We start from the raw sequence: 27,707 nt of genomic DNA, 5'->3' as shown, positions 1-27,707 counted from the left end.
TTTAGGAAGAGTTCTGATAATTCTTGCCAGATTCTCTAAACCAGTGTTTCCCAAACTTCTCTCATGATGAGAATCACCTGGTGGAGTCGTTAAAATACAGATTCCTGAATTGTATACTTTTGTATACTTAACTAGTGCTCTAAGACAGAGCACTAAGTTAAGTATACAATTTTACCTATATGTTCCCAAAAATTCTAGTTTAGCACTTCTTAGTTGGGATTCAGGAATCTGTATTTTAACGACTCCACCAGGTGATTCTCATCATGAGAGAAGTTTGGGAAACACTGCTCACCATTGCTAGAATTCAAATACCACAGTGCAGGCAACAAAAATAAGTGAAATGGGCTGCACATGAAGCAAAACAATCCGATCATCACAGTGATAATTGGTAATTGGCTGCAGCTTCAATAGAGGGGACTAGAGAGGGGAGACAGTGAGAGAGCCATTCCATTGCTGCCATACAGGAGCATGGAATTAATGGAATCAAATATTCTGATTTTTCTAGAGAAGGTATTCTCATTTTTATATCACATCTCCCAATTTTTAAATATGAACAACACATTTTTTAAAAAAAATATATTGATTTCAGAGAGGAAGGGAGAGGGAAATAGAAACATCAATGATGAGAGAGAATCATTGATTGGCTGCCTCCTGCATGCCTCTTATTGGGGATCAAGCCTGCAAAGGCTTGTACCCTTGACCAACATCGAACCTTCAGTCCTTCTATCGACTGAGCCAAACCAGCTAGGGCTGAGCAACACATTTTTTAAAAATACAACTGTGTGAGCCAACATTGGGAGGCTCAAGTAAAATGTATCTGTGATTCAAATGTTTTCCACCTGTGAGATGCCATTGGCAAAAAAACAAAACAAGCAAAGCAATCTCCTGAGAACAGTAAGGTTAAGTTATATTTTATTAGAAGTACATTTGAAAAACTAATTTAAACACACACACACACCTAATTAGCTTTTAAAAACAAGATAATTCCTGAGTATTTCAAATGAGATTATAATTTTAAAAGCATGACTAAAGCACAGCAATGCTATCAAAATAGCAAATCAAGCATGTATAGAAGAATGCATATACTCCAAGAGCAATAAGAGAAAAGGCTGAAAAGGGAATTTGGGAACAGATTGTAACAGATTTGTAAAACCATTCTGAGTTTTTTAAAGCTTTTAGTGCAAGAAATAATATTTTCAAATTTGTATTTTAAAGAAACCAGCAGTGCAATTCAGGGCATATTACTTTGAATGAAAGTTACTTGAGACACAGCCAGTAGGAGATGGACTCTCTGGCCACGTTTTATCCCCCTGAAAGTCAGAAATGAATCTCCCATGTGAAAGGCACTCCTTCCGCACCCCCAATCCCCGCCCCATATGAAGAGGGTAGAAGGCACCAATATTATCAGACAGGGAATTCATGGCCAACAAGGCAGTGTCAACAAAACTTGTTATTTCTTTACTAATTGAACCCAAACTTCTTTGTTTTGTAAATTCTTCTCAAATTTATTGTTATTTTGTCTGAAAGATATAAAATCTGCCTGATTTGGTCTTTTTTTTTTTTTTTTGTCTCGTATTTCTATGAGCATGTATGAGAGTTAATTTTATTTTTCTACTGTTAATTTAGCTTACATCATTTTAATTAGTAGAAAAGTCAAAGAACCTGGGTGAATAAAAAGGAAAATTTTTCCTTACATATAATTGTAGTGTGGAGGATGGCTTAGAAAGAAAGTACAAAACAAAAACATTCTTTTTTTAAAAAACATTTTTATTGGTTTCAGAGAGGAAGGGGAGAGAAAGAGAGAGAAAAAAACATTAATGATGAGAGAGAATCATTGATCAGCTGCTTCCTGCACACCCCCTGACCAGAATCAAACCTGAGACTCTTCAGTCTCAGTCCATCCACTCTTCGGTCCATCCACGGAGCCAACCTTTTGGACCTCACGGACCATCAGGGGTCCATGGACTACTAGGTGATAACCGCTGATTTGAAGGGAATTAAATGATTTGGAGTTGAAAGCAGATCAGAGATGTGTGGAGTACATTCTGCTACTGTTTTTGAACCATTGCAATGTTGCATTTCTTTTAAACTTACTATCCTTTGTATCTACTATAGTTTTAAAAACTCTTTTATCAAATTAAAAATACAATTAAAATCATGCTTATGGCTATTGTTGCAAAGCCAGAAATTTAGGCTTCAATTTGCCTAAAAATTAAATAGTATTGACTCCCATTCTTTCCCCTCTCTGCCTTCAAAAACTGAGGGGTGGTCCCAGGTTCAATTTGGTCAAGGGCACGTACCTTGGGGCTTACAGGAAGCAACCCATCGAAAAGGGGAAAATATCCTCAGGTGAGGATTAACAACATAAAATAAATGGGGGAGGGGGAGCAGCATCTTATTAACAATTAAATTAAGCATAGTGTTATGAAAATAAATGATAGAATAAAGTAAAAGCATAATAATAAAAAAATTAAGCATAGTGTTATAGATCAATCAAGGGGGAAGTAAAGTTTTTTTCTCAGAGTGAAAGTGGGTTGTGGCATCTGCTTCCCCATATTCCTCTTGTCGTCCTTACTGCTCACTTCAAAGTTTACCTCAGTGAGGATGGTGAGAATGTCATCACCCCTGTAAAACAGAACACAGCACTGTGACCATCTGTGAGGGGAAAGCACTGGTAAACCCATTCATCTGCTGTGCTTATGCTAGCTATTTCTCTCAAAACATCAGGCGAGCCCAGCTGGCGTGGCTCAGTGGTTGAGCATTGACTTATAAACCAGGAGGTCACAGTTTGATTCCCGGTCAGAGCACATGCCTGGGCTGAGGGCTCCATCCCCAGTAGTGGGCGTGCAAGAAGCAGCCAATCTTTGGTTCTCTCTTATCATTGATTCTTCTACCTCTCTCTCCCTCTCCCTTCCTCTCTGAAATTAATTAAAAAAAGAATATTTAAAAAGAAACATCAAACAGATGAAATAATAAGTTGCTAAACCAAGACCTTTCAGGTAAAGGATGTTTCAGAGCTTAATAACTTATCTCAGGATCTCTGTAGATCATCAGAAACCTCAGTGTTAACATGAGATTTGGTTTCTTCCCCTCCCAATCTGTTTGTACCTCACTCTATTCCAGGTTCTATGTTACTTGCCCCCATCATCTCCTCAATCCCTAAAATTCTCTGCCCCAAATTGACATTGCTTCTGTGGACTCATCCATGATGAATCAAACCTATGGGAAGTGAAAACCCAGTGTCTCCAGCAGCCACGCCACCCTTCTCTCCAGCCTTGCTATCCAGTTTAATTGGGCAACCTGTTCATGCACCTCTGCAAATAGCCCGCCTCTAACCCCACCCGAACCTTGCAGGATTCATGGTCTGAATCGCAAAATGCAAACATAGTGTTGATGTTATGGTTCACTCCTTTATCCACCATAGAAAATTCTCATTCTTTATACACTTTAAACATAATAATACTGAACTAGAAGGAACCCAGCAGAAGATTCCTTGCTATCCATCTGTCCATTGTGTGTGCATTTGGGTGAACTGTGACATGCAAAACTTCATATAACTAAAAGAATTGTGGGATATTTAAATGAGGAAAGGCGGTTTTCCTACATTTTGTGGGTTTAAGTCAGGCCAGATGAGAACAACAATAAAGGGTTTCTGCTCTTCCACATTTCTCTCTCACAATACACCAAGAAGGTTTGAGGCCGGTTAGCTATTATGGAACTTTTGATTAGCTGGAGGATAGTACACATTGAAATGGGTCATTGTCTTTTTGGAAGACTTCTTAGATGTTTTCTAGTGAAGGTGGCATGGTCATGATTCTGCCCCAATACAGAGCTAGACTTTATGACTTCACCATCCTTCCCAGCCATCTGACACCCTGCCTGTCCTTTGAGGTGCTAAAAAAGGGGAAGTCCTCAGTAAGTGTCTCCGTTTTTTTCTATCTGTGACTAGAGATGTTAAGACTTGTCCTCTCTCCCACTTTGCAACTGACAAGGACAGTACAGCTATGAGGCCCGCAGCTGGACATGTATAGGTGAATGAAGGGTTGAGTAGACAGGCATTACCTAGGACATCTTTCTCTCAGACTCTGGCACAGTGACTGGATATACCAGGACCCCTTTTCGGTGCTTCGGTAGGAAACACAGTTGTTCACAGTGGCCATCCCCAGCAGAAAGTCAGCCTCATTTGGGATATTTCTCTTTTGATATGAGTCCATTTCTAAATAAGCATCATTCTCTTCTGAGTCGGTCTCAACAGTTATGCCTTTCTGAAAGTTATCCCCTTGACAAGCCTGGATAAAAAAGATTTTCGGTTTGCCTGCAAGGGAAGGGCACTTCAAACCAGTGAAGTAAGAGGTCAGCTCATAGATGGGGGCTTCCTGCCCATCGCAGCCATAGACGATGCCCTTGTCTCCATGGGAAAGGATGCAGCAGATGAAGCAGTCTTTGTCTTTGTGGTCCTTGCTTTGGTAGCTTTTCAGGATCTCACAGATTTGCTTTGCTGTGGTGTCTTTGTAACGCACTACCTCAAAATGAAGCTCACTAAAGATGTTGTGCAAAGCCTCTGAAAAGTGAAATACAAAAAGTCATATTACACCAACAGTACCCAGACCAAAGCCAGAGCTAAAGAGAGCATTGATAAGAATTTGAACCAGAACTTAAGAACAAGATCCTCTATATTAGTGGCTAGATTCTAATAGCTGGAAAAAATTTCTCAGTCCTGAGGCAACAAACAAAAGTAGAATACTATTGTTGGCCCAGAGCACTAAGTTAAGTATAAATTGTACACTTTTGTATACTTAACTAGTGCTCTAAGACAGAGCACTTAGTATACAATTTTACCTATATGTTCCCAAAAATTCTAGTTTAGCACTTCTTAGTTGGGATTCAGGAATCTGTATTTTAACAACTCCACCAGGTGATTCTCATCATGAGAGAAGTTTGGGAAACACTGGTCTACAAGATGAGTAAGCTGTTACTTAGGCTTACTTACCAATCCAATCTAAAAAATAATTGTATTATTTACACTAATCAGAAAACCAAAACCAAAAGGACTTTTAACAAACTATCCATACTTTATTCTGAATGCTCTCAAAACTGTAAAAATAAAATATATGAATATTTAAAAAGTCAAGCAAAACTAAAAGACCTATTTATTACAAAAAAAAACAAACTATCCTCTCTAGCCCTCCCTCTTACCTAGTCAGGTTCCATGAAGGCAACCACTTTCAAATTCTAACTCCTTTTTGTTTGTTTGTTATTATCAGCCTCCATTTTGTAATAAATTTTGGTACATTGCTATTTATTGATTGATAAATTTTAGACTTCTGTATTGCATTACTGATATGGTGCTCTTACACAATTGTTTACAATTTTTAGTAGAATCAATAGTAATGTTTTTATTACTAGTACTATTTAAACAAATACTTAATTATGCTTCCCTTCTTTTTTTTAATTGTTGACACAATTATAAATTTCCCCCATTTCCCCCACCTGGCTTTCACCACACTGTTGTCTGTCTCTAGGGGCTATGCGTATATATTCTTTGACTAATCTCTTCACCTCATCCAATTCTCCCTCCCACCTCCCCTCTGACATGTCAGTCTGTTCCGTGTATCCATCCTCTGGTTCTGTTTTGTTCATCAGTTTATTTTGTGTCCCAACATGCTCTATCTTTGAGAAGAATATATTCTGCTGCTTTGGGTTGAAATGTTCTGGTGTAAATATCAATTCAATCCTATTCCTGGCCCTTGGCAACCTGTTTGAGCCACAGTTTGTGGGCTGCCTCTGTGGGCGCGGCAAGGCCAGCTTTTACCAGTACAGGGCTCAGAGGGGGGTCCACGAGCCTCTCCAGGCACCTAGGATCTGCCTCCACCTGCCAGCTCGCTGTTCAGCTGTCACTGAAAGAACCTCTGGCAGAATGGGGAGGTGTGATATTGGATCTCCTGTGAGGGAGGTGCCATTCAGACTTCAGGAAAGACGGTGGGTGTGATCCCCATCGCAGAGCTACAGTACAGGCCTGTGTCTGTCCTGGTTTTTCCCTGACCTCAGCAGGGCAGAGCCCCTAGTAATTGTGTGTGTGTGTGTGGGGGGGGGGGGGGGGGGGGGAGGAGTGAAGGGTGGGGAGGCGGGGCTTCTGTAGCCCAGAGATTGAGTCTGGGAAGCCAGGAGGGTGTTGCTATCAGGTCTCCTGTGAAAGGGAAGAGCCAGTCTGGTTCCTGGGAAAGGGGGGGGAATGATTCCACCCCAAAGCCAGTCACTGACACCCCCTGAGCGTTCCCAGACTTCTTGGCCCCAGCCAATGCTGCTGACTCCTCAGCAGGGCTTAAGATCCACAGGGTCCGGTGAAAGGGATTCCTGAGGATGAGGTAACAGCTTTTCCCCAGGCTGATTGCTCGACCCAAGAAAGAAGGCTGCTGCGGTATCAGAGGATGACTCGGGACAGGCATCCTGGCAGTGGTTCCCATGTTTCCAAACCACACCCAAGACTCTCCTCAGCCGACTGTTCGCACTGGTCTCCCTCCGCCAGAGCCTGAGGGAGTGCCTGGCTGCCAACAGAATTTTGCACAATGATCCTTAGGGTGCCTCTGTCTCTAAAGGGCTCTGCCTCTCCTTGGCAGACAGAAACCCTGCCATTTCTCACAGCCTGATGCTATGTGGGCACCTGTTCCCAGCTCTGGCGCTCTGGTCTGGGGAGCCACACCTGGGATTTAGGCTTTACGCCCCACAGGGGGAGCCTCTTGAAGCTGATCCTATCCCCTTTAACCTCAGCCACCTCTTCATATCCCCCCACTTCCTGCCAGCCCTGGGTTATAAGTCTCCTCTGTAGATTGTCTTTAGTTGGTAATTCAGGAGGATCACTCCCCAATTTAGTTGTCTTCCCAATTGGGATCTGGGAGGAGGTGAGAGCAAGATCCACCTACTCTGCTGCCATCTTGAAAAGTCCTGTGCTTCCTTTCTTATGAAACTTTTGTCTTTCCTGGAATTAGTAATTGCACTAATTTTTATTGCTTTGTTTTCTATGTGCTTAACACTACTTTTTCCCTCAAATGTGTTCATAGATCTAGCCAGTCTTTCAACACTGACTAGGCTCCCTGTCTGATTTCTTTTTTAATAAAACATTGTATATATTCAAGGTGTACAATATGATGATATACACAGTGAGATGATTACAATAGACAAGCTAATAACATATCTCCACACATAGTTACGGTGAGTATGTGTATGTGTGATGAGAGCACCTGAAATACATGCCTAGCATATATATGTCTAGTATTCAATACAGCATCATCTATCTACACTAATAAAAGAGAAACATGCAAATTGACCATACCTTTGCTATGCCCACAAGCCACACCCACCAGCCAATCAGGAGTGAGTATGCAAATTAACCTAACCAAGATGGCTGCAGCCACAGAGCAAGCAGAAGGCTTGGGTTTCACCGGCAATGGAGGAAGCCAACCTTCCCACACACCCTGGCTGGCCCTGGCCTCCACTCAAGGCTACAAAGTTTCAATTATAGAAGATAAATAAATACCAACAAAAATGGCTGCGGCCACAGAGCAAGCAGAAGGCTTGGTTTTCCCTGACAATGGAGGAAACTTTGTAGCCTTGAGTGGAGGCCAGGGCTGGCCCTGGCCTCCACTCAAGGCTACAAAGTTTCAATTACAGAAGAAAATAAATCCTAGATACCAGGGTCTCTGCTTGGGTCATCGGAGGTGTGTGGCCATCCTGCAAACCACCGCAGGCCCCTCACCCAGGCCACCCCAAGGGAACCCTCACCCTGATCTGGGACACTTCAGGGCTTAACAGCCAGCCACCACCCATCCACCAGGCCTCTATCCTGTCTAATAAAAGAATAATATGCAAATTGACAGTCACTCCAACACACAATATGGCTGCCACAAGATGGCCAGCAGAGGAGGGCAGTTGAGAGGGACCAGGCCAGCAGGGGAGGTCAGTTGGAAGGGACCAGGCCTGCAGAGGAGGAAAGTTGGGGGTGACCCTGCCTGCAGGAAGGGCAGTTTGGGGGGGAACCAGGCCTGTAGGGGAGGGCAGTTGCTTGGGGACCAGGCCTTCATGGGAGTGCAGATAAGGGTGACCAGGCCTGCAAAGGAAGGCAGTTAGGGGCAATCAGGCTGGCAGGGGAGCAGTTAGGCATCAATCAGGCTGGCAGGGGAGTGGCTAGAGGGTGATCAGGCTGGCAGGTAGAAGTGGTTAGGGGCAGTCATGAAGACAGGCAGGCAAGAAGTTGGGAGCCAGCAGTCCTAGAGGGATCGCTGACTGACCATTTAGGCCCAATCCCAGTAGGATCAGTCGGACATCCCTCGAGGGGTCCCAGATTGGAGAGGGTGCAGGCTGGGCTGAGGGACTCACTCTCCCATGCACGAATATAAAAGGCTAAGTGACTGTCCAACCTACTGACTGGCTGGATGGCTGGTAGGTATGAAGCGCGCTGACCACTGGGAGGCAGATACTCAATGCAGGAGCTGTGTGCTCCCTCTGCTCAGCCAGAAGCCAGACTCATGGCTGGCGAGAGCAGTGGTGGTGACAGGAGTCTCTCCCACCTCTTTGGCAGCAGTAAGGAGCAGTGAACAGGCGGGTGGTAAGGAGAAAGGGGTCCCGGACTGTGAGAGGCGTAGGCCAGGCTGAGGGGATTCCCCCCCCCCATCCCGAGTGCACAAATTTTGTGCACAGAGCCTCTAGTTAGAAATATTTTATATATCTTTGTTGCCAAAACCAGTTTGGCTCAATGGCTAGAACGTCGGCCTGCGGACTCAAGGGTCCCGGGTTCGATTCCGGTCAAGGACATGTATCTTGGCTGTGGGCACATACCCAGTAGGGAGTGTGCAGGAGGCAGCTGATCGATGTTCCTCTCTCATCAATGTCTCTGGCTTTCTATCCCTCTCCCTTCCTCTCTGTAAAAAATCAATAAAATATATATATATATTTTTTAAAAAAGAAGTATTTTATATATCTTTTGGATTCTACTGTACCTTCATCAAAGTCTGTTCCATCCCTATCCTTTATTTTGTGAAGTTTGGGCACGTTCTCCCGTGCTTTGCTAAAATCATAATTATTAAAGATCACACAGTATCCTCGAGGTTTGCTTTTCATTCGGTAAACTTTGTCCGCTGTCTGAAAAACAAAAACACAACCCAGGAGCTGACAGTGAGGGTCAAACACTTGAGATATTGACAAGCAACTCCCTGGTCCAAGGTTCGGCTGGCCCCTGAGCCAGAGTGGGCACGTTCAGTGACTCCCACCCAAGCTGACATTGTTTGCCTAACAAGATGGCTCCTTTCTCCTCACACAGGATCCCAGACTCTTGCCCCACCTGCAGTGTGTCTAGTTAATGTCCCAGTACTTGGGCCTCCTGAGCACCTTACACTTACATTCGTATTGTCATCATAGTATATTATTTGTCCTCATCTCTGCTCAAGGCAGATGACATCTTAGTCAGGAACCAGGACTCAATCATTTGTGAGAGCTCAAGCAGGAGTTGTTCAATGAATGAACATCTCAGGGCTGTCTCTGGGCTGCCCTTCCATGACTCTGATTTCCACAGCTGTCTGATCAACTCATCCCTGTTTTTGGGCAAACAGCTGAGGGACTGCCCTTCACATATAACAGTGAGTTCCCAGACTGTTAAAGCTGATGGATTAATCTGGTTCTCAGGACCACAGGGACAGGGGGTGAGAGATGCACTGGGCAGGCAGATCTTGGCTATTGCAGGTCACAGTTTCCAGACTCTAGAACCTGACATTACCAGTCAGTGGTAACCCTGGGTTGGCCTTATTTTTCCAGAGCTGTTTCAGTGCAAAGATATCCAACATTTATTGGGAAATCCATGCAGCTCCTTTCCAGTAGAGAAAGGGGTTCCCAGCTGGGGTGGGGAGGTTGGTTTGGAGGTGTGAGGGATTCTTGGCTGTATCCTATATAATATAAACCTAATATGCTAAGTGTCCAGTCGTCTGGATGTCGGTTCAGCCAATCAAGGCGTAATATGCTAATGATATGCTAAGGCCACTCAAATGCTCACTATGATGTGCACTGAGCATCAGGGGGCAGTCACTCCAACCGGTTAGGTTAGCTTGCTGCTGGGGTCCGGCTGATCAGGACTGAGCAAGATAAGCCGGACATGCCCTGGATCCCTCCCATGGTCCCTCTCTGGCTGGCCAACATCCCGCGTCCCTCCCTGGCCCTGACATGCATTGGTGGGTCCCTCAGCCTGGCCTGCACCCTCTTACAATCCAGGACCCCTCAGGTGGGCACACTGACTCTCAGGTAGTTCCATCTGTATAATAAACGTGTAAGCACCTTGACAGTGAAACAACTGGAATGACCAGTCACTGTGATGTGCACTGACCACCAAGGGGCAGACACTCAATGCAGGAGCTGTCCCCTCATGGTCAGTGCACTTCCACAAGGGGCCATGCTGCTCACTCAGAAGCCAGGCTCATGGCTGGCAAGCACAGCGGTGGTGGCGGGAGCCTCTCCCACCTCCATGGCAGCGGTAAGGAGTGAGCCGGCAGGAGGTAAGGAGCGAGGGGTCCCAGACTGCAAGAGAGTGCAGGCCAGGCTGAGGACCCCCCACACACACACCAGTGCATGAATTTTGTGCACTAGGCCTCTAGCACTTAATAACCTTAAAACCTTGAGCAAGTTATCCAATCTCTCTTGCACCCAGGATCCTTAGCTGCTCTTGGGGCAATGCCTATAGAGTGCTTTACTCTGCTGTGTGCTCCCTGACAAATAATCCTTGATTTTCAGACTGAGAGGGGTCCGGTAACTTGTTCAGGAGCCCACTGGTAACTTGTCCTCTAGGCTTAATTTTAAGTCTCCCGCTGGGCTCCTGGAGTCCAGGGTTTCCTCTGCTCCCCGCCACAGAGAGGCGTGAGTGGGCTATGAGTCAGAATGGGTTCAGTGGGTCGCTGAGGGTTACACACGCAAGAGTGCTTATGTCTAGAAAGGCCATTCCTGGGCCGGCTCTCTGGGGTGAGAACACAGAGATGGCTAGATCACGGGCGTTTGGCACTTGCACCCGATCACCAAGGAGAAACCGTTTTGAGATGTCAAGTTAAAGGAAACGGCTTTGCTCTCCCCAGTCCTGCTGGGCTCTGCCTTTGGGCTGCTGCGGCTGCTGAAAGAGCCGGGCTGGGGCCTTCTCACCCCTCTGCTCCAACTGTTTCAGGGTCTTTGTCTTTGGTTTTAAAATAAACCTTTAACCCGAGATAACGTTTTCTTTGCGTTAAAAGGTCACACTTGAAGCTTGTCCTTCTGTGAATGTTTTCTCTAGTCCTCAAAATAGTCACCACGTTTCTTCTCCTTACTAGTTTATCGGGAAGCTACAAAAGCTAAGGAATAGTCTAAGGAGGACCTGTAATGCAAAGAGGAGAAGTGGTGGGAGGTTTCCTCATACCTGCGGTGGCTCACAGTCCTGCTCCCGGGACTCACTGTCCTGCTCCCGGGGCGCACAGTTCTGCTCCCGCGGCGACTCACAGTTTTGTTCCTGGGGCTCACTCTCCTGCTCTCGAGGATAGTCTGAAATTGGCCCTCCCTCTGCAGGGAACGACACATGGCAGAGAAGGCACCTCAGTCAAGAAACATGCAACACCTGGGATAACATAAGTCCCTTCTAACAGGAAAATTCATATCCTTACAATCCACAGAATAAGTCCCATTCTTACCACTGAATAACTCAGCGTCTGTTTCAGGCTGGCTGGCCTGAGGCCGCATAGTTTGTGTCTCTAGACACATCTTTTAGTGGGTAGAGCAGAGGTGACAAGAAGTAGCCACCGAGCCCTCTTCCCGGTACTTGGCGGCAGGTCCATTAAGATGTGGACATGGATGGTAGGGGGTTGTAGAGAGGAAGCAATGAAAATACCTAAGAGTAAATTAGTTAAATAAGTCTTGAAAACATCTCTAGGTACCACCACTTCAAAATTCACCTGGACTTCTGTTAAGAGGTTAAGATTAAAAAAAAAAAAAAAAAAAACACAACTCCCTGCCCAGCGGGCGTGGCTCAATGACTGAGCATCAATCTGTGAACCAAGAGGTCACAGTTCGATTCTTGGTCAGGGTACATGCACAGGTTTCGGGCTGGATCCCCAGTGTGTGGAGGGGAGGGCAGGGGGGGGGGGATGTAAGAGGCAGCTGATCAAAGATTCTCTCTTTCCCTTTCCCTTTCTCATTGAAATCAATAAAAAATATCTATTAAGAAAAAACCAATTTAATCAGCCGAAACCGGTTTGGCTCAGTGGATAGAGCATCGGACTGCGGACTGAAGGGTCCCAGGTTCAATTCCAGTCAAGGGCATGTGCCTTGGTTGTGGGCATATCCCCAGTAGAGAGTGTGCAGGAGGCAGCTAATTGATGTTTCTCTCTCATCAAAGTTTCTCTCTATCCTTCTTCCTTCCACTCTGTAAAAAAATCAATAAAAATATATTTTTTAATACATTTTGCTGGTTCACAACTGTGAGGTTATTTCTACCTTTACTTAATTCTTCTTCATAAGCACTGATTTTATCCAGCAGGCTCAGGTTGATTTGTCCACAGATTCTTTTTAGGGTGTCCAAATTTCTTTCCCCAAGGATGAGTCTCTTCTCCATCTCCATGAAAATATCAAGCAAGCTCTAGAGGGAGGAGACATAAAGTTGGAAGATGGAATTGGGCCATTGACTTTTAGATTAGATTTGTTTTTACATGCCCCTTCTCCAACCCAAGGGACTGCCCTCGCTTCCCAAGCAGACTCTCCTGAGAGGACAGCCTGGTCTTTCCAAACCAATATACTGCTAGGAAGGCACTTCCGTGTTTTCTGCCCAGAAGTAGAGAAGACAGAGGAGTCACAATATCCCTCCCCAGGACCCGGGCCCTGCGCTAAAACCACCTGTGACGCCTTCGTGTGAAACAGCCAGAGGTGCACGCTGGGACAGCCATGGCCCCCATGGTGACAGCCTGGGAACTGCCTCACACCCAACATTTCCTCCGGTGTTCACACACACACACACACACACACACACACACCACACCACACCACACCACACACGCATATACCACACCAGACACATACACACACACACACAAAAACCCTGCAGCACACCACATGAGCACAGATATGCACACATCCAGAAACACCCCACACATATATAAACACACATGCACACACATCAGACACACAAAACCACATCAGACACAGACACCTGTCTCTCGTGGCTCTGCAGAGTCCCACACTGGGCTGAGCCCACAACCCTCTTCTCTTCTCCTGACACTGCCTTGCTCCTGGTCATTACTGTGAGGAGCACTTCGGAGCATACAAAGGGGTCACATCTTCTTCTTCAGCCCAGGCTAAAAAGTGAGAATCTGGCTGCTTTTCCCAGAGTAGCCCCCCTTCAGCCTCAGCGATCCCCACCGGCCGGCTCTTCCCCGAGACTGAATCCTGGCATGACACCAGGTCTTACCATGCTTTCCGCCAGTTTGTATCTAGAGAGCTCCTGGTTCAAAAAAAACTTAAAGTCCTTCAATTCCTGTGCAGTTACATCTTCTGAAATCTGGAAAAGCATGACCCTGCGGTGGGAAAAGGAGACTCTTGAGAAACGCTTTTTTAAATAATTCCTCCGATGATACAAGGCGCCCCAGCAGGCTGGCTTCCGATGGCCTCCCTTCCACAGAAAGCCAGCTCCTGGCAGGGGTGGGAGCTGAGTGCTTGGGGAGGGGCTGGCGTATTGACACAGAAGACCACTGCCTCATGCCCCACCATCCAGCCTTAACAGAATTGAACCAACTGTCCTTCAGTTCATGTCAGTTCCACAAATTGTGGTTTCCTGGCGTCTTCACTATAACATCGAGATCTCGTTGCAACAAGAAAGCTTTGATTTTGGAAATGACGTTTTTCAAAATGCAAATCCGATCATCGCTTTCTAATTAGAACGTGTCAGTGTTCCCAGCCATCGCCTTCAGCAGGAAGGCCAGACACTCAGAAACTCTGTGAGTTGAGCCCAACCTAACCCCTCATCTTGGCCACTCCTCACCACCTCCCACTGTCTCTTCTCCGAGCACACCCAGCTGCCCTGCCCCTCACCTTTTTGTGCCTAGCCCCCCACCACACCCCTGCTCCCTTGTCTCTCTTTAGACAACCACTCATCCACTAACAGCTCAAGCACAGCCTGAGTGCATTCACCCTCTGCGCCTTTGTGTTGCCCAAAGATGAACAAATAAATCCTCTGTTTATCAAGCTCTCTAAATCCCCTGAGAGAAGGGCCCAGGCCCGGTTTGCTCCCATAAGCTCGGAGGGATGTGAGGGAGAGTGTTTAAATGCAGGGGACACAGACTAAGGATGTTGGAACCCAGACTTAGGATGTTGGGTCCCACCGCTTACGAGCTGTGTGACTTCAGACACGTTACACACGTTGTCTTCATTGTGGACCGCAGGTGCTTCTGGGTCTACTCGTTGGACCATGTTGGGGGTTACATGAATAAGTTTACCTGCCGTCCTCAAACCAGTTGTTGGCAACGCACTAAGTGCTCGACACATGGCACTATTATTTCCTAACCTATGGTAGGATTTGGGGATATGCTTGTTCAATGAGAAGAGGAATGTTTTATAATTCATCCAACTTTCATTATTATGTTGTAAAGGAAACAACTTTAATGCAAAAACACGTTAACCTCAAAGTTAAATTAGAAAATTAAAGTCCTGAAAATAAAAGTAGTATTATCATCTGCTTCATCCTTCTCATGGAACCTCTAGCCTAGGAGTATTTTGCTAAAGCTTTCTCGCTTGGGCCAAGATTGGGTCCAATCTATAGCCACTGTCCCTTTTAACTTTACTACCAGGTATTTTTCCCTTTCACTTTCCTCATATTGAAACCTACTAGCTTTCTTGTACCATCACTGTCTACAAATAAACCTGGATAGTTTATAAGACATTTATTTTTAGGTAGCAGTTCTACTTTGACATTTTAAATGTCTAGTGTTTTCTTATAAATGGAAAGCGATCACACATGTGTTTTTTATTTACTGGCTAATGATAAACAATGAAGAAGCAGTAGCTTGTACTTGTGCTGGCTCCACCCCAAACTATAATAGCATGTTGAATATTTTAACAGACAGATCCTGCCCCTGGCAGGGACCCCTGACCCTATAAGAAGGACAGGCCATGTCTGGCAATGGCCGGTTATCTCAGTCTAGCAGCCTCCAGAAGACCAAGACGGTGGGCACAAGCTGAGACCTTCTAGGTCCTAGTTTGGGGAATGTTGCTTTTTAGGACTAATTGGTGCCTAGTTTAAAGATTCCTTAAAGGAACTTCTCAATCCTATTAAAACCAGAGTTCCCAGTATTGAATAGTGTCCTCCTTCCCAACGCATGTTCACCCAGAACACATCAATGTGACCTTATTTTAAAAAGGTCTCTCTGTTGTGATCTCGTTAAAATGAGGTCATATTGGATTCGAGTGGGTCCTAATTCAATGACTGGGTCCTTACAGGAAGAGGGAGATTCAGACAACAGACACAAAAGGAAGAATGGAGAGAGGGGTTAGATTGATGATTCTACAAGACGAAGGCTACCGAGAACAGAGGATTTTTTAAAAAGAGAAGTAGGGCCAAAACCGGTTTGGCTCAGAGGATAGAGCATTGGCCTGTGGCCTGAAAGGTCCCAGGTTTGATTCCGGTCAAGGCCATGTATCTTGGTTGCGGGCATATCCCCAGTAGGGGCTGTGCAAGAGGCAGCTGATCAATGTTTCTCTCTCATCGATGTTTCTAACTCTCTATCCCTCTCTGTAAAAAAATCAATAAAATATATTTTTTTTTAAAAAGAGAGAGAGAGAGAGAGAGAGAGAGAGAGAGAGAGAGAGAGGTAATGTGTTTCTATTTTTTAGGTTTTGAGAATCACAAAGATGTAACAGGAAGTGACTTATCACCCTAAATTACCCGAGTCTCCCACGGGTGGGGACGGGCTGAGCTGCAAGGCCTTTGGCAGGATTGACACCCACGTCAGTGTCATTCTCTGAGCAGCAGCAGGCCTCACGCCGGCTAAGCAGTCTCTGAGGGCTCTGGCCTGGCCCCTGGAATGCCTCATTGGAGGATTCTATAATGCAAGTGTGAGAAATTCTCCATTGAGAATTTCCAGTCATCCACAAGTGAGTGGGAAGAGGATTTTGGGTAAAAAATAGTGACTCGATATCTAAAACTAGAGGCCCAGTGCATGAATACTCTAGTGGGGTTCCTTGGCATGGCCTGCAGGGATAGGGCCATGGCAGGTGGCTGGGGGGGAGCCCAAACCCTGGCCTGGCACCATGCCACTCCCACTCATCCCGACCCAACTGTGCATTAAGCTTGCCCATCGTGGGAGCACACAGACCACCTGGGGGCAGCTCCTGCATTGAGTTTCTGCCCCCGGGTGGTCAGTGCACATCATCGTAGTGACTGGTCAACTGGTGGCTTGGGCTTTTATATATATAAATAGACAAAGCACATAATGTGGGCATCAAGAAAACAGAAATACCAACACAACAGACACAGAAAGAGAGTTAGAACATTTAGAAAAGGTCTATTTTAATGGCAGCATACTTGCAGGTAATGTTTCACCTTACAATTTTATTTTATGGTTTGAGCTTTTTTTTTTTTTTTTTCCTTCCTGAATTCTACATCAGGTCTCCACATTTCTTCATCTGGAAATAAGAAGCCATCTTCCCACAGCCTCCAAAGTCATTCTACATTAACAACCTGCAATTAACTCTCCCACAGAGATGTATCCGCTGCCCCCCACACACACACACACACTTCCCGTGCTGAGGCTGCGAAATGGTCCCCACCTGTACGCAGAGATCTGAGCCCGGCCCGGGATCTGAAGCTCCTTCCGCATCTCCTCCTTGCTGGTCTTCAGGCCCTTTTCCAGCAGATCCAGCCTGTCGATTCGGAATAGCAGCTCCCTCAGGAAGGACAAGTTGCTTTCCTCCAGCATTCTCTTCTCCTGGAGTTTCTCGAAGAGCATCAAGGCGTCCTTGATGGGCTCCTGCTTCCTTGGTGGGATGTAGTCCAGGCTCAGGAACTTGAGTGCGGCCACCTCATAACTGTTCAGCGCTTCCCCAATTTCATACAGACAGCTGCTGAAACTCATGCTTGCCCGTGTTAGTCAAATGTAGCTATAGCCTAGGTCAAAACACAACATTACGATGAGAAAGAAAAGTACCAATAACTGGTTGGTTCCCTCGTCAAATGCTATGGCATTTGCCATACACGTCAGACATTTTGCTGTAGATACAGGGAAGAAAAAAAAAGACAAACAAGCTCCTGCTCTCAAGTAGCTTACTGTTTGAGATGGTCGATCTATAAACTAGCCAATGGTCAGAAGAGTTGTGATCAGGGTGCAGTAGGAACTATAAATACTTGGAAGCAGTGGTTCTCCAACTATCTGCAAAGCAGAAGAAGGCTTTGTTGAAGTCTCACTCAGACTCTCCCTTGCCTTCAGAGGTGCCTGGAGAGCTGCTGCGTGAGAACCTTGGACTAGGAAACCTGAACTTTCCATCTGCCTCCGTCATCCACTCGATCCCACAGACTCTGTGCCTTCAGCACGTTCCTTGACCTCAAGTAACCTTGACCTGTTTGGACTCCTTTCCTTCCTAAAGCAAAGCAGATGGTTCCTGGCTCTTTAAGCTCCCTGCGTTTTACTAACATTCTTGGGTGAAAATGCAAATCCTGATTACACTCAGAGGTATTAAGCAAAGGTGAACCAGGATCCATATATTCTGTACATATGATATTAAAATAGAAATACTTTTGATTTGCACATGAAGGTAAGTGTTAGGTCTGATCAAATAATTGAATCATTCCCCCCCTCCCCTGGAAACTGACCTTTAGGCCACTTTCACAACAGACATTCCACTCGCTAAAGACCGTAACCTCTTCCCTGCAGTCCTTCCCAGGATCCAGACCTGCACAGAGAATTCTCTGCCCACCCCAGTCCCTTAAAAACCTTTGGCTGCCAAACTGGTTTGGCTCAGTGGATAGAGCGTCGGCCTGTGGACTGAAAAGTCCCGGGTTCGATTCCGGTCAAGGGCATGTACCTTGGTTGTGGGCATCCCCAGTAGGGGGTGTGCAAGAGGCAGCTGATGGATGATTCTCTCTCATTGATGTTTCTAACTATCTATCCCTCTCTCTTCCTCTCTGTAAAAAATCAATAAAATATATTAAAAACAAAACAAAACAAAAAAAAACCTTTGGCTCCCATCTTTGGGTGCTGGCTCCATCTGGGGGCACAGCCCATCTGGTATCCAGATGAATTAATAAATTTATAATCCAGAAGCACTTTGGCTTCATGCATTCCTCCGTTGGTGGCCCTTACAGTAAGCTTTACTTTTTTTTTTTTTTTTAAACTGACTGAAAAGACTGTGAGCCTTTTAAAAATCACCTTCCTATCTGCACTTTGATTATAAAACCAGTGGGTTTTTTTGGTGAAATTTTAAAATGAGTTATAATATGGTCCCAGTTATCATTACATACAACACACACACACACCCACACACACACACATTTATACAAAAATTAGGATCAGGCTGCATATTCAGGTGTATACACATCCCCTCCCCCCCCCCCACACACACACACTTAACAACCTATATAATAAAGATGTAATATGCAAATTGACCATCACTCCAACACACAAAATGTGGTCAAAGTGGCCCCCATGTGGTCAAAGATGGCCACTCCCATGTAGACACAAGATGGTCGCCACAAGATGGCCAGCAGAGGTCAGTTGTGGGCGATCAGGCCAGCAGGGGAGGGCTGTTAGGGATGACCTGGCCAGCAGGGAAGGGCAATTGGGGCAACCAGGCTTGCAGGAGAGTGGTTAAGGGGTGATCAGGCTGGCAGGCAGAGGTGGTTAGCGGCAAGCTCATTCCCTAAATCACACTCCATAGGAATACACCTGGGTGCTCACCAGGGTATGCTCCTGGCGTCTCATCACAGCGTAACGGGTAACCTCAAGGACCCAGGAGCATCTCACACGTCCTCCAATAAAGGGACACTAAGCGAGCTAAGGCGTGGTCATGCCACACCACGTCACGCAGAGGTTAAAAAGTGCATTCCATCCCCCAAACTACAAAGGGATAGAGATTCAAAATACGTTGCTATGATGACAGTGAGAAAAAAAAAATAATCGCACACCTACTTTTTTAAAATACTCAAAGCAATACAATTAGATTTTCAGTGACTACAGACACATATGTAAAAGTGAGGTCTGGAGGGAGACGTACCGTACTAATCAAGTTGTTCCTCCTGGAGACGGAGGGGAAAGTGACTGTGTGGGCCGAAGGAGTGAGGAAAAGCAATGTGCCTTTTCCTGTCACGTGTTAAGGAGAAAATACGCAGGTACCCTCTGCGTGAATTAAATGGAACTTAAAACACCAGCCTGGGTGTGTCTTGTGTTTAAGAGAGAGGAATAAAGTGGGTGGAGGAGGGGCAGGCAGTGAGGTTTTGGGGAATCTGAGGAGAGAGAACCCCATGGAGATAAGATCACGGAGGAGTGACACAATTACATGCATGTTTTTACAAGGAAAAGGTGGGTGCGGGGGGGGGGGGGGGGACTAGAAGGACCAAACATTTATAAAGAACTTACTTTCTTCAAAATAGCCGGAAACTCCCACACATCTTCTGTGTCTGAAAAAACTGGTGGGCTGAATATAGGAAGACTACAGAAGAACCGCATGCAAGAACCTCTATCTAACAGGCATTTCCTCTCAGTGGCAAATACACATCTATTCAAACACGGACAGAATAATCACAAACCCTGACCACAGCCCTAACCGGTTGACTTAGTGGATAGAACATCGGCCTGAGGACTGAAGGGTCCCAGGTTCAATTCTGGTCAAGGGCATGTACCTTGGTTGTAGGCACATCCCCAGTAGGGTGATGGATGTTTCTCATAAATGTTTCTAACTCTCTATTCCTCTCCTCTCCTCTCTGTAAAAAAAATCAATAAAAAATATTTTTTAAAGGGGAAGGGGCCAAGATTAGAAATGTATACATATAATACCTTAATAAAAAAAAAAGAAAAAAAAAACCCAAAAAAGTTTTTAAAAATTAAAAATAAATTAAGTCCTTTTGAAACTTGAAAAAACCCTGTCCACAAGGAAAATTCTAATAGATTTCCAAAAAGCAGAAATAATATAGCCTATGTTCTCTGGCTATTAGACGTTAACAATGAAATTAGAAATTAACATGTTAATTAGAAGTTAACAATGAAAAATGGCCCAATCAAACACATCACCAAAAAAAAGGCTCTTCACATTTAGGTGGCTTTTTAAACACATGGTGTTCGAACAAATGGGTAGACTTCTGGGACAGCTGAATCCTAACTGAACTCCTTACATCAAAATAAACTGCAGATGGATCAAAGATTAAATCCTTAAAATTAAAATACTAAGATAAGACAGGAGAATTTTTAAAAATAATCTTACAGTAGGGAAGAACCTCTCTAAGTATGACAGAAAACCCAAAAGCCATCAAAGAAAGGTTGATAAAATGTATTTAAATAAAAACAAATATTCTGGGAGGGGGAAATCCACAAATTTTCAAAACATAAATAAATCTTGCACTGGGAAAAATGGGGCAGTAATATGTAATATAAAAGGGACTAATTTTTTTTTAAATAGGACTCCTGCCGGGACCGGTTTGGCTCAGTGGATAGAGCGTCGTCGGCCTGAGGACTGAAAGGTCCCGGGTTCGATTCCGAGCAAGGGCATGTACCTTGGTTGCAGGCACATCCCCAGTGGGGGGTGTGCAAGAGGCAGCTGATCGATGGTTCTCTCTCATCGATGTTTCTAACTCTCTATCCCTCTCTCTTCCTCTCTGTGAAAAATCAATAAAATATATATTAAAAAAATAATAATAAAATAAATAAATAAATAAATAAATAAATAAATAGGACTCCTACATGGACATAGATAATGGGGCAGTGAGGACTGGGGCAGGGGGTGGGGCAGGCTGAAGAGAGTCAATGGGTGGGGGGGAGGGAAGGGGTGATATATGCAATATTTTCAATAATAAAGAACTATGTTTAAAAAATAAAAAATGGGGAGAGAAAGAAAAGAAAAACTAAAATGGGGAAAGGAGAAGAAAAATTAGAGGAAAAAAGAAAATTATTATTATTAATTATAATACAATAATTAACAACTAACAATTCAAGAATAAACTCTTTGCTGAAACCGGTTTAGCTCAGTGGATAGAGCGTCAGCCTGCAGACTGAAGGGTCCCAGGTTCGATTCCAGTCAAAGGCATGTACCTTGGTGGCGGGCACATCCCCAGAAGGGGGTGTGCAGGAGGCAGCTGGTCGATGTTTCTCTCTCATCGATGTTTCTAACTCTCTATCCCTCTCTCTTCCTCTCTGTAAAAAAATCAATAAAATATATCTTTAAAAAAAAAAAAAGAATAAGCTCTCTGTTTCATGTACTCACAACTGTAAACCTACTTTGCCCACCCTGGATGTACATTACAATTCAAGGCCAATGATCTGTCTCATAATTGATGCTTTTCTTTCTCTCCCTTTCCCTTCCTCTCTGAATAAATAAAAAAAATTATGTTTTTAATTTTATATGTTTTAAAAATATTAATCGAACAAAGTTTCCAGCTCAGGAGACTGTCCGGTAAACGCGGGTGCCAGGGTCCCTGAAGTTAGAACATGAGTTTACTTAGAGCATGACTGGGGCTGGGCTCCTGTCCTCGGGAGTCAGCTCATGTCGCTCTCTATCTTACTATCTCTGCAGTAACATGACAATGTTCTCTAAGTGATTTTTGCATCGAATCAAAATGGCCACTTGGTAAAATGCTGGTGAGGTTTCTTTCCTGGCTCAGGGCTCCCAGCACACACCGGTATGACTGACAATCAGTCTGTTTGTTTGTTTGTCTGTTTGTTGTTTAGGTCACTTAGTTTTCTAGTCATAGTGCCTGGAAAGCGATCGCCTGTGTGAGATTTCCCACCATTAACCACAGGCTGCCGCTGGCACTGGGTCCTCCGCTTACTGGGCAAACTCACGAGCTAGAAACATGGTGAGATTGATATTTTTTAAAATATATTTTTATTGATTTCAGAAAGGAAGGGAGAGGGAGATAGAAACGTCAGGGATGAGAGAGAATCATGGATTGGCTGCCTCTGCACTCCCCACACTGGAGATCGAGCCTACAACCCGGACATGCGCCCTGCCCAGAATTGAACCATGACTTCCTGGTTCACAGGTCAACACTCAACCACGGAACAACACCCGCCGGGCAGATTAATTAAAAAACAAAAAAAAATTCCTCGTTGCATTTTTCTGATCCTAAAATAGTAGAAGTAACACTCCAAGGCAGAGGAGCGGGGTGGGGAGGGGAACCCCTCCAGGAGGTTTGCTTGGCTTTCGGTTATAAAGTATCTGTTCAACAATGAATTCACATACATAGTTCGCATTACATAGAGGAGTACGTTTAATATTTTTATAAGATATTTATGCCTGAAAGCATATTACGGTAAATAAAGGTTTTTTGAGATATATATTTATGACATATAATCCATATAAATATAAAAAACATGTTTTCTTGTCTCATTTTTACTGCTAGTCTCTGACAAAATTGCTATTATTATCCTCATTTTTTCTATTGTGAGAAATCAGTTTAGAAAAGAGCCAGTAAGAGATGAATGAGGCTAGATCTGAGCGTCTCACTTGAAGGTTGCAATGATAGACGATGAAAAGATTTTTACTTTTTTCTAATTGCAGTTGGAAGCCAGTGAAGGAAAACATCCAATATGCAAACTGTCCCCTCAGGAGCTCCACTGGTCGCTATGACAAGCACGGCACCTTCCAAATGACCCCATGTGGGCCCGATCAAACTCCCCCAAATGCCCGCCACCCCTTTCCCAGCCAGCCTCACCCCCATTGTTCCCCCCACCCAAACGGGATCAGGGCCAGCCAGCCAACTGCCCTGGGCCCTTCCTGCTGGCCGAGCCTCGGCAGAACAGCAGCCAATCTCCCTCGGTCCTTTTCCCGGCCGGCCAGCCCGCCTGATGGACCTCGATCACCGGCCAGGCCGAGGGACCCCACCTATGCACAAGTTCATGCATCAGGCCTCTAGTATAATTATATTTTTTAAATATTAAAACTATTTAAAAATTTTTAAAAGACCAAAAAATTACCCAAAGCATAAAACAAGAATTCTTATTAACTTCCCTAATGCAGGGAACTGTACAAACCTTACAAACCAAGCTAGTACATGCGGGAGCCTAAATTTAGACCTCAAATCCACCACTGCCTTATGGCCACGATTTAACTACAAATAAACCTCATCTACTCACAAACAATCCTTCTAGCAATATTCTAGCAGCATCCCAGATCCTTTAGGAATGTGGATAGCAGGGGACAAGACATCCAAAACTTGCAGTCATCGTGTGAGACAAAAGCCTGTATCTCATTTCCAGCTCAACAGGACTTGAAAATGGCTCTCAGGCCCAGCCCGTAGTTGACAGTGTGGCCATTCCCTCCCGGCCGGGATGGCCACCTCAAAGTGGGGACTCCCCCAGAACCTGCCAAAGTTCTTCGAGATTTAACTTTCGCTTTCTATTCTTTGACAAGTTTCACCTGCATAAGGATCACAGTACTTAGAGCATTTCAAAAAAAAAAAAAAATAGAAATGCATCAACCTTAGCTAAGGAGGCCTTGAGATATGCAATCTGTGGGGCCACGGGCACTAGGCTCAAACACAAGGCCCATTTCCAGGAGCCCACAGCCACCAGATCCCATCCCCAGCAGCCTAGAAAGCCCTAGAAGCAAAGGCCTTCCTCCCCAGGGGCCCAACTGACCTTACCAAAGGCAAATCCTGGGGCCCGCCCGGCTGCTGCTTCTCAGGCCTGGACCCACACCGCTGCTTGCTCTCCGCTGGTCTAGCCAAGGCAAGAGTAAGAGTCCAATGAAGCATGAACAGACTGACTTCCGGTTTTTACTCTGGCTCCTCCCACAATTTCATAAGGCTTACATAGAACCAAGAAATTATTACCTTTAGCTATATAAGTATGGGTGTTTGGGGGGAGGGAAGTCTCATTATCATATTCCAAAATTAGAAAGTGGGACTAGCCGAAACTGGTTTGACTCAGTGGATAGAGCGTTGGCCTGCGGACTGAAAGGTCCCAGGTTCGATTCTGGTCAAGGGCATGTACCTTGGTTGTGGGCACATCCCCAGTGGGGGATGTGCAAGAGGCAGCTGATCAATGATTCTCTCTCATCAATGTTACTAACTCTCTATCCCTCGCTCTTCCTCTCTGTCAAAAATCAATAAAATATATTAAAAGAAAGAAAGAAAGTTGGACTAAATGATGAGTAAGATTGCTTTCATTTCATACTTCCAGAATTTACCAATAGTCTAAGCTTATCATAAATTTTATGTTTTGCCTAAAAGATCAGGGTTCAATCCCAGTCAGGGCATAGGCCCAGGTTGTGGGCTTGAGCCTCAGTGTTCAGAAGGCAGCCAATCAATGATTCTCTCTCATCATTGTTTCTCTCTCTCTCCCACTCCCTCTCTGAAATCAATAAAAATATATTTAAAAAAATAAAAATATAACTTTGATGTTTTCATTTAATAAATATTGACTGAGCACTTCTGAGAGGCGTTGAGATCTGCAAACTGTGGGGACCCTCACCACAGCTCACAGAGAGTGTGCCAACTCCCACAGCTAAGTCTCGTGGTTTTCCCATCGACACTCACACACAAGGGTCACCTCCAGGGGCCCCTCGGCCACCAGATCCCACCCTCGGAGGCTTAGAAAACCCTGGAATCAACCCAGCCAACCTTCCCTGGGGCCCTCATCGTGGTTGGAGCCTGGGAGACGTAAAGGTGAACAAAACACATGTGAGCCCCGCCTTCCTGCTGTCTGTCAGTTGAGATGTTCTCTGATGTTAAAAGTAGAAACAAACAAAAAAAACAACCACCACCTCTTTTCTTGCAACTTCTTTTTTTCCCCCCACAGTGGAGTATAAGCTTCCAGATGACGTAGGCCCGTCTCACTGCTCAGAGGATTAAGTGAGGTGTCTGGACACATCTCGTCCCTCGAGGCGGCCTCGGTAAAGGTGCATGGTTAGACCCGTGACCTTCACACCCCCGATTCTGCTCCTAAAGTCTGAGTGAAAACAGCCACAGAATGCAGCTCTGTTTCGGAGCTAAATCCTGGCCCAGGGGGAGTCCCGACCCTCACTCCTCCTGATCACCAGCCAGCCCTGTCCCTCTGTTCTGTGACCTGCTCCTGCCCTAGGCTTTGCGCTTCACAGGGCAGAGGCTGCATCTTTCATGCCCCGTGTTCCCGGCACCTGCCACGGGACAAAGCAAGGACAGGGATATGGATCAAAAGATTTCAAGAACTGTCTTTTGGGAACCTCCGAGGGTAGGAAGCTGGGATCAAGAAAGAACCTAGACCGGGGCAGGGGGAGGGGGGGACAGTGGGGTTTCCAGACCAAAGACAGGGGCATCGGGATGTGACAGCAGGACTCACTTAGTCTCTGCCCCAGGACAAATGGAGAGGAAACAAAACATAACGTCTTGTGGGATCTCCCAGCTGGTCCAGCAGGAGAGACACGGTCCATGCTCGAGGCGCCGAGGTTTTGAGGAGACAGCTGAGAAGCGCAGCAGAGGGATGGAGATTTCCAGAGCTAAGAAGGAGCAAGGCCAGAGGGTGTAGCCCAGAGAGAAAGGCTCGTGGAGATCCTGGCGGGACCCAGAGGCGTCCTCACTCAGCAAGTCCCAGCAACGTGGTGTCCAGAAGCCAGGCTGCCCCGGGCACTCACCTGCTCCACCTGTCCCAGCTACATCATAGTCACCAGGTCCCGGAGCCAGGCCCCCTGATCTCCTAAGGCCACATGCTCCACTTCCTAAGGCTTGTCCACACAACCAGAGGGGTAAAACAAAAAACAAACCCACAATGGAAGCAGGAAGGAAAGGGCGGGGTGGAGCTGCCTCCAGAAACTTTTCTTTCACTTTCGTCTCAACTTCCTCTCTTCAGCACATTTCCCAATTCACCAATAAACTATGAAGACTTTTAAAAACTCACCAGAGAACTATGCAAACACTTCCTGCGGCAGAAGGGCAGAATCTGGCGATTTAGAAAGAAACTATCTCAACAGAAAGAACTAGAGAATAAAATTTGCTGAGAGGTAATAACCTCTGTCGTTTTTTAAAGACAGAAAGTGATGCCAATGTACATGCCGCTGAAGGCGGTCTGGGGAGAGGGATGGCCCCTCCCGGGCAGTTGCTCAACTGCACAAAACGCAGGTGTTGGGCTGGTCCAGCCCTGAGATAACAACCCTGTGGCGCCCCTGGCCACGCCCCCAGGTGATGAGTCACCGGTGCCAGTTTAGTGTCGAGCCTGGTGGTAATATGGATGGAGATCTGTGCCCCGACCCTGAGCCCCAGGCCCTCCCCAGCTTTTCTTCATCCTCGTCCACTCCTCTCTCTGTTTCCTGTTTGAATTTCCTTAGGGGTTTCGTGCCTTTTTGTTTTCACAGTGTGCATTTTATAACCAAACGCTGGCAATCATGCAGTACTTACCTAGATGCTGCTGCATCCTTTACACACGTTGTCTCTACAGAAATGCAGGGTCTTGTTCTCCCGTGTTATGGAAGAGGAAACTGAGACTCACACTGATAACAGACTCCAACTCAGTCCTGTTGGACCAAACACGGGATTATTCCACAATAACATGCTAGCTCTCCTTCCCTCTACACTTAGGATTTGAACTACGCAATGGGCTGGAAAAGCAATGAACTTGAACGCTAAGACAGAGTGGCCTATGCCCAAAGATCAGAAGGTCTTGGGGTTCTCTGTCACCCAAGAAAAAGGAGCCGGTCGAATGGTACCAGCTAACATTTGCCAAACATTGTGTGTGCGCCGGACACAGTCACCTAAACTGGCTCATTGCACCTCAGAAGTGGGTGCTATTCTTTTTTTTTTTTTTTTTTTTTAATATATTTTATTGATTTTTTTACAGAGAGGAAGGGAGAGGGATAGAGAGCTAGAAACGTCGATGAGAGAGAGACATCAATCAGCTGCTTCCTGTACAACCCTTACTGAGGATGTGTCCACAACCAATGTACATGCCCCTGACTGGAATCAAACCTGGAACCTTTCAGTCTGCAGATCGATGCTCTAGTCTAGCCGCTGAGCCAAACCGGTTTCGGCTGTGTGCTATTCTTATTCCCATTTTATGGATGAGGAAACTGAGGCCTGGAGAGGTTGAAAAACTTGGCCAAGTCAGCTAGTGAGTGACAGAACGAGGTCTGTTTGCCTCTAAGACCCCAAGCAGGTTAATTGCTGTCTAAATACAGTGGTGCCTCGCATAAAGAACGCCTCGCACAGCGAACGCTGCACACAACGAACTTCATTTCATGATTCATACAACGAACTTCGTTTCACACAACGAAGTCGCCCGAGCTTCCACGACCGCTTTGCCCGAGCTTCCATGACTGCTTCGCCCGAGCTTCCACGATCGCTGCCGATGTAGTTCGATTCTGGTGCAGTATTTGCCACCAAACACCACATTCATTCTTCAGCCAATGGATCAGCAAGTTATTGCGAACTTTAAAAAACTCTACACTAGAGCCCTCTTTAATAAGGTGTTTGAAGAATGCGAGTTTGGTGGAGACAATATGACTGTCCGAAAGTTTTGGAAGGAGAAATTTGATGTCCTTATGGCAATACGACT

The 27,707-nt window shown here is 45.5% G+C and overlaps 2 protein-coding genes across 6 annotated transcripts in view; one reads left to right on the top strand and one right to left on the bottom strand.

Annotated features, from left to right (window-relative positions):
* FLACC1 (flagellum associated containing coiled-coil domains 1) overlaps window positions 1-12,483 on the top strand; it is a 52,850-nt gene extending 40,367 nt beyond the window's left edge. Inside the window, exon 16 of the mRNA XM_084892538.1 lies at window positions 11,566-12,483. The gene's annotated coding sequence lies outside the window, so the exon portion shown is untranslated. The remainder of the gene's footprint in view (window positions 1-11,565) is intronic.
* On the bottom strand, window positions 896-26,078 carry CASP8 (caspase 8). 5 transcript variants are annotated; one of them, XM_084892535.1, is made up of 9 exons: window positions 25,503-25,956; window positions 23,828-23,903; window positions 16,810-17,146; window positions 13,457-13,562; window positions 12,490-12,631; window positions 11,420-11,559; window positions 8,994-9,135; window positions 4,063-4,561; window positions 896-2,625 (listed from the first exon to the last, which is right to left on the bottom strand). In XM_084892535.1, the coding sequence occupies exons 3-9, from the start codon at window positions 17,112-17,114 to the stop codon at window positions 2,490-2,492; spliced, it is 1,470 nt and encodes a 489-aa protein (XP_084748661.1). In that variant the 5' UTR covers window positions 17,115-17,146; window positions 23,828-23,903; window positions 25,503-25,956; the 3' UTR covers window positions 896-2,489. The 5 variants fall into 5 exon arrangements, with proteins under 5 accessions (XP_084748661.1, XP_084748662.1, XP_084748660.1 ...); XM_084892536.1 differs by having other exon boundaries at window positions 23,823-23,903; window positions 25,795-25,956; XM_084892534.1 differs by having other exon boundaries at window positions 25,795-25,956.
* Window positions 26,079-27,707: the final 1,629 nt, after the last annotated feature.

The sequence above is a fragment of the Pipistrellus hanaki genome (genome assembly GCF_964339955.1).
Source record: "Pipistrellus hanaki genome assembly, chromosome: 8".
NCBI classification, from domain to species: domain Eukaryota; kingdom Metazoa; phylum Chordata; class Mammalia; order Chiroptera; family Vespertilionidae; genus Pipistrellus; species Pipistrellus hanaki.
The sequence above is the reverse complement of the archived record's forward strand: the minus strand, read 5'-3'. Positions and strand labels throughout refer to the sequence as shown.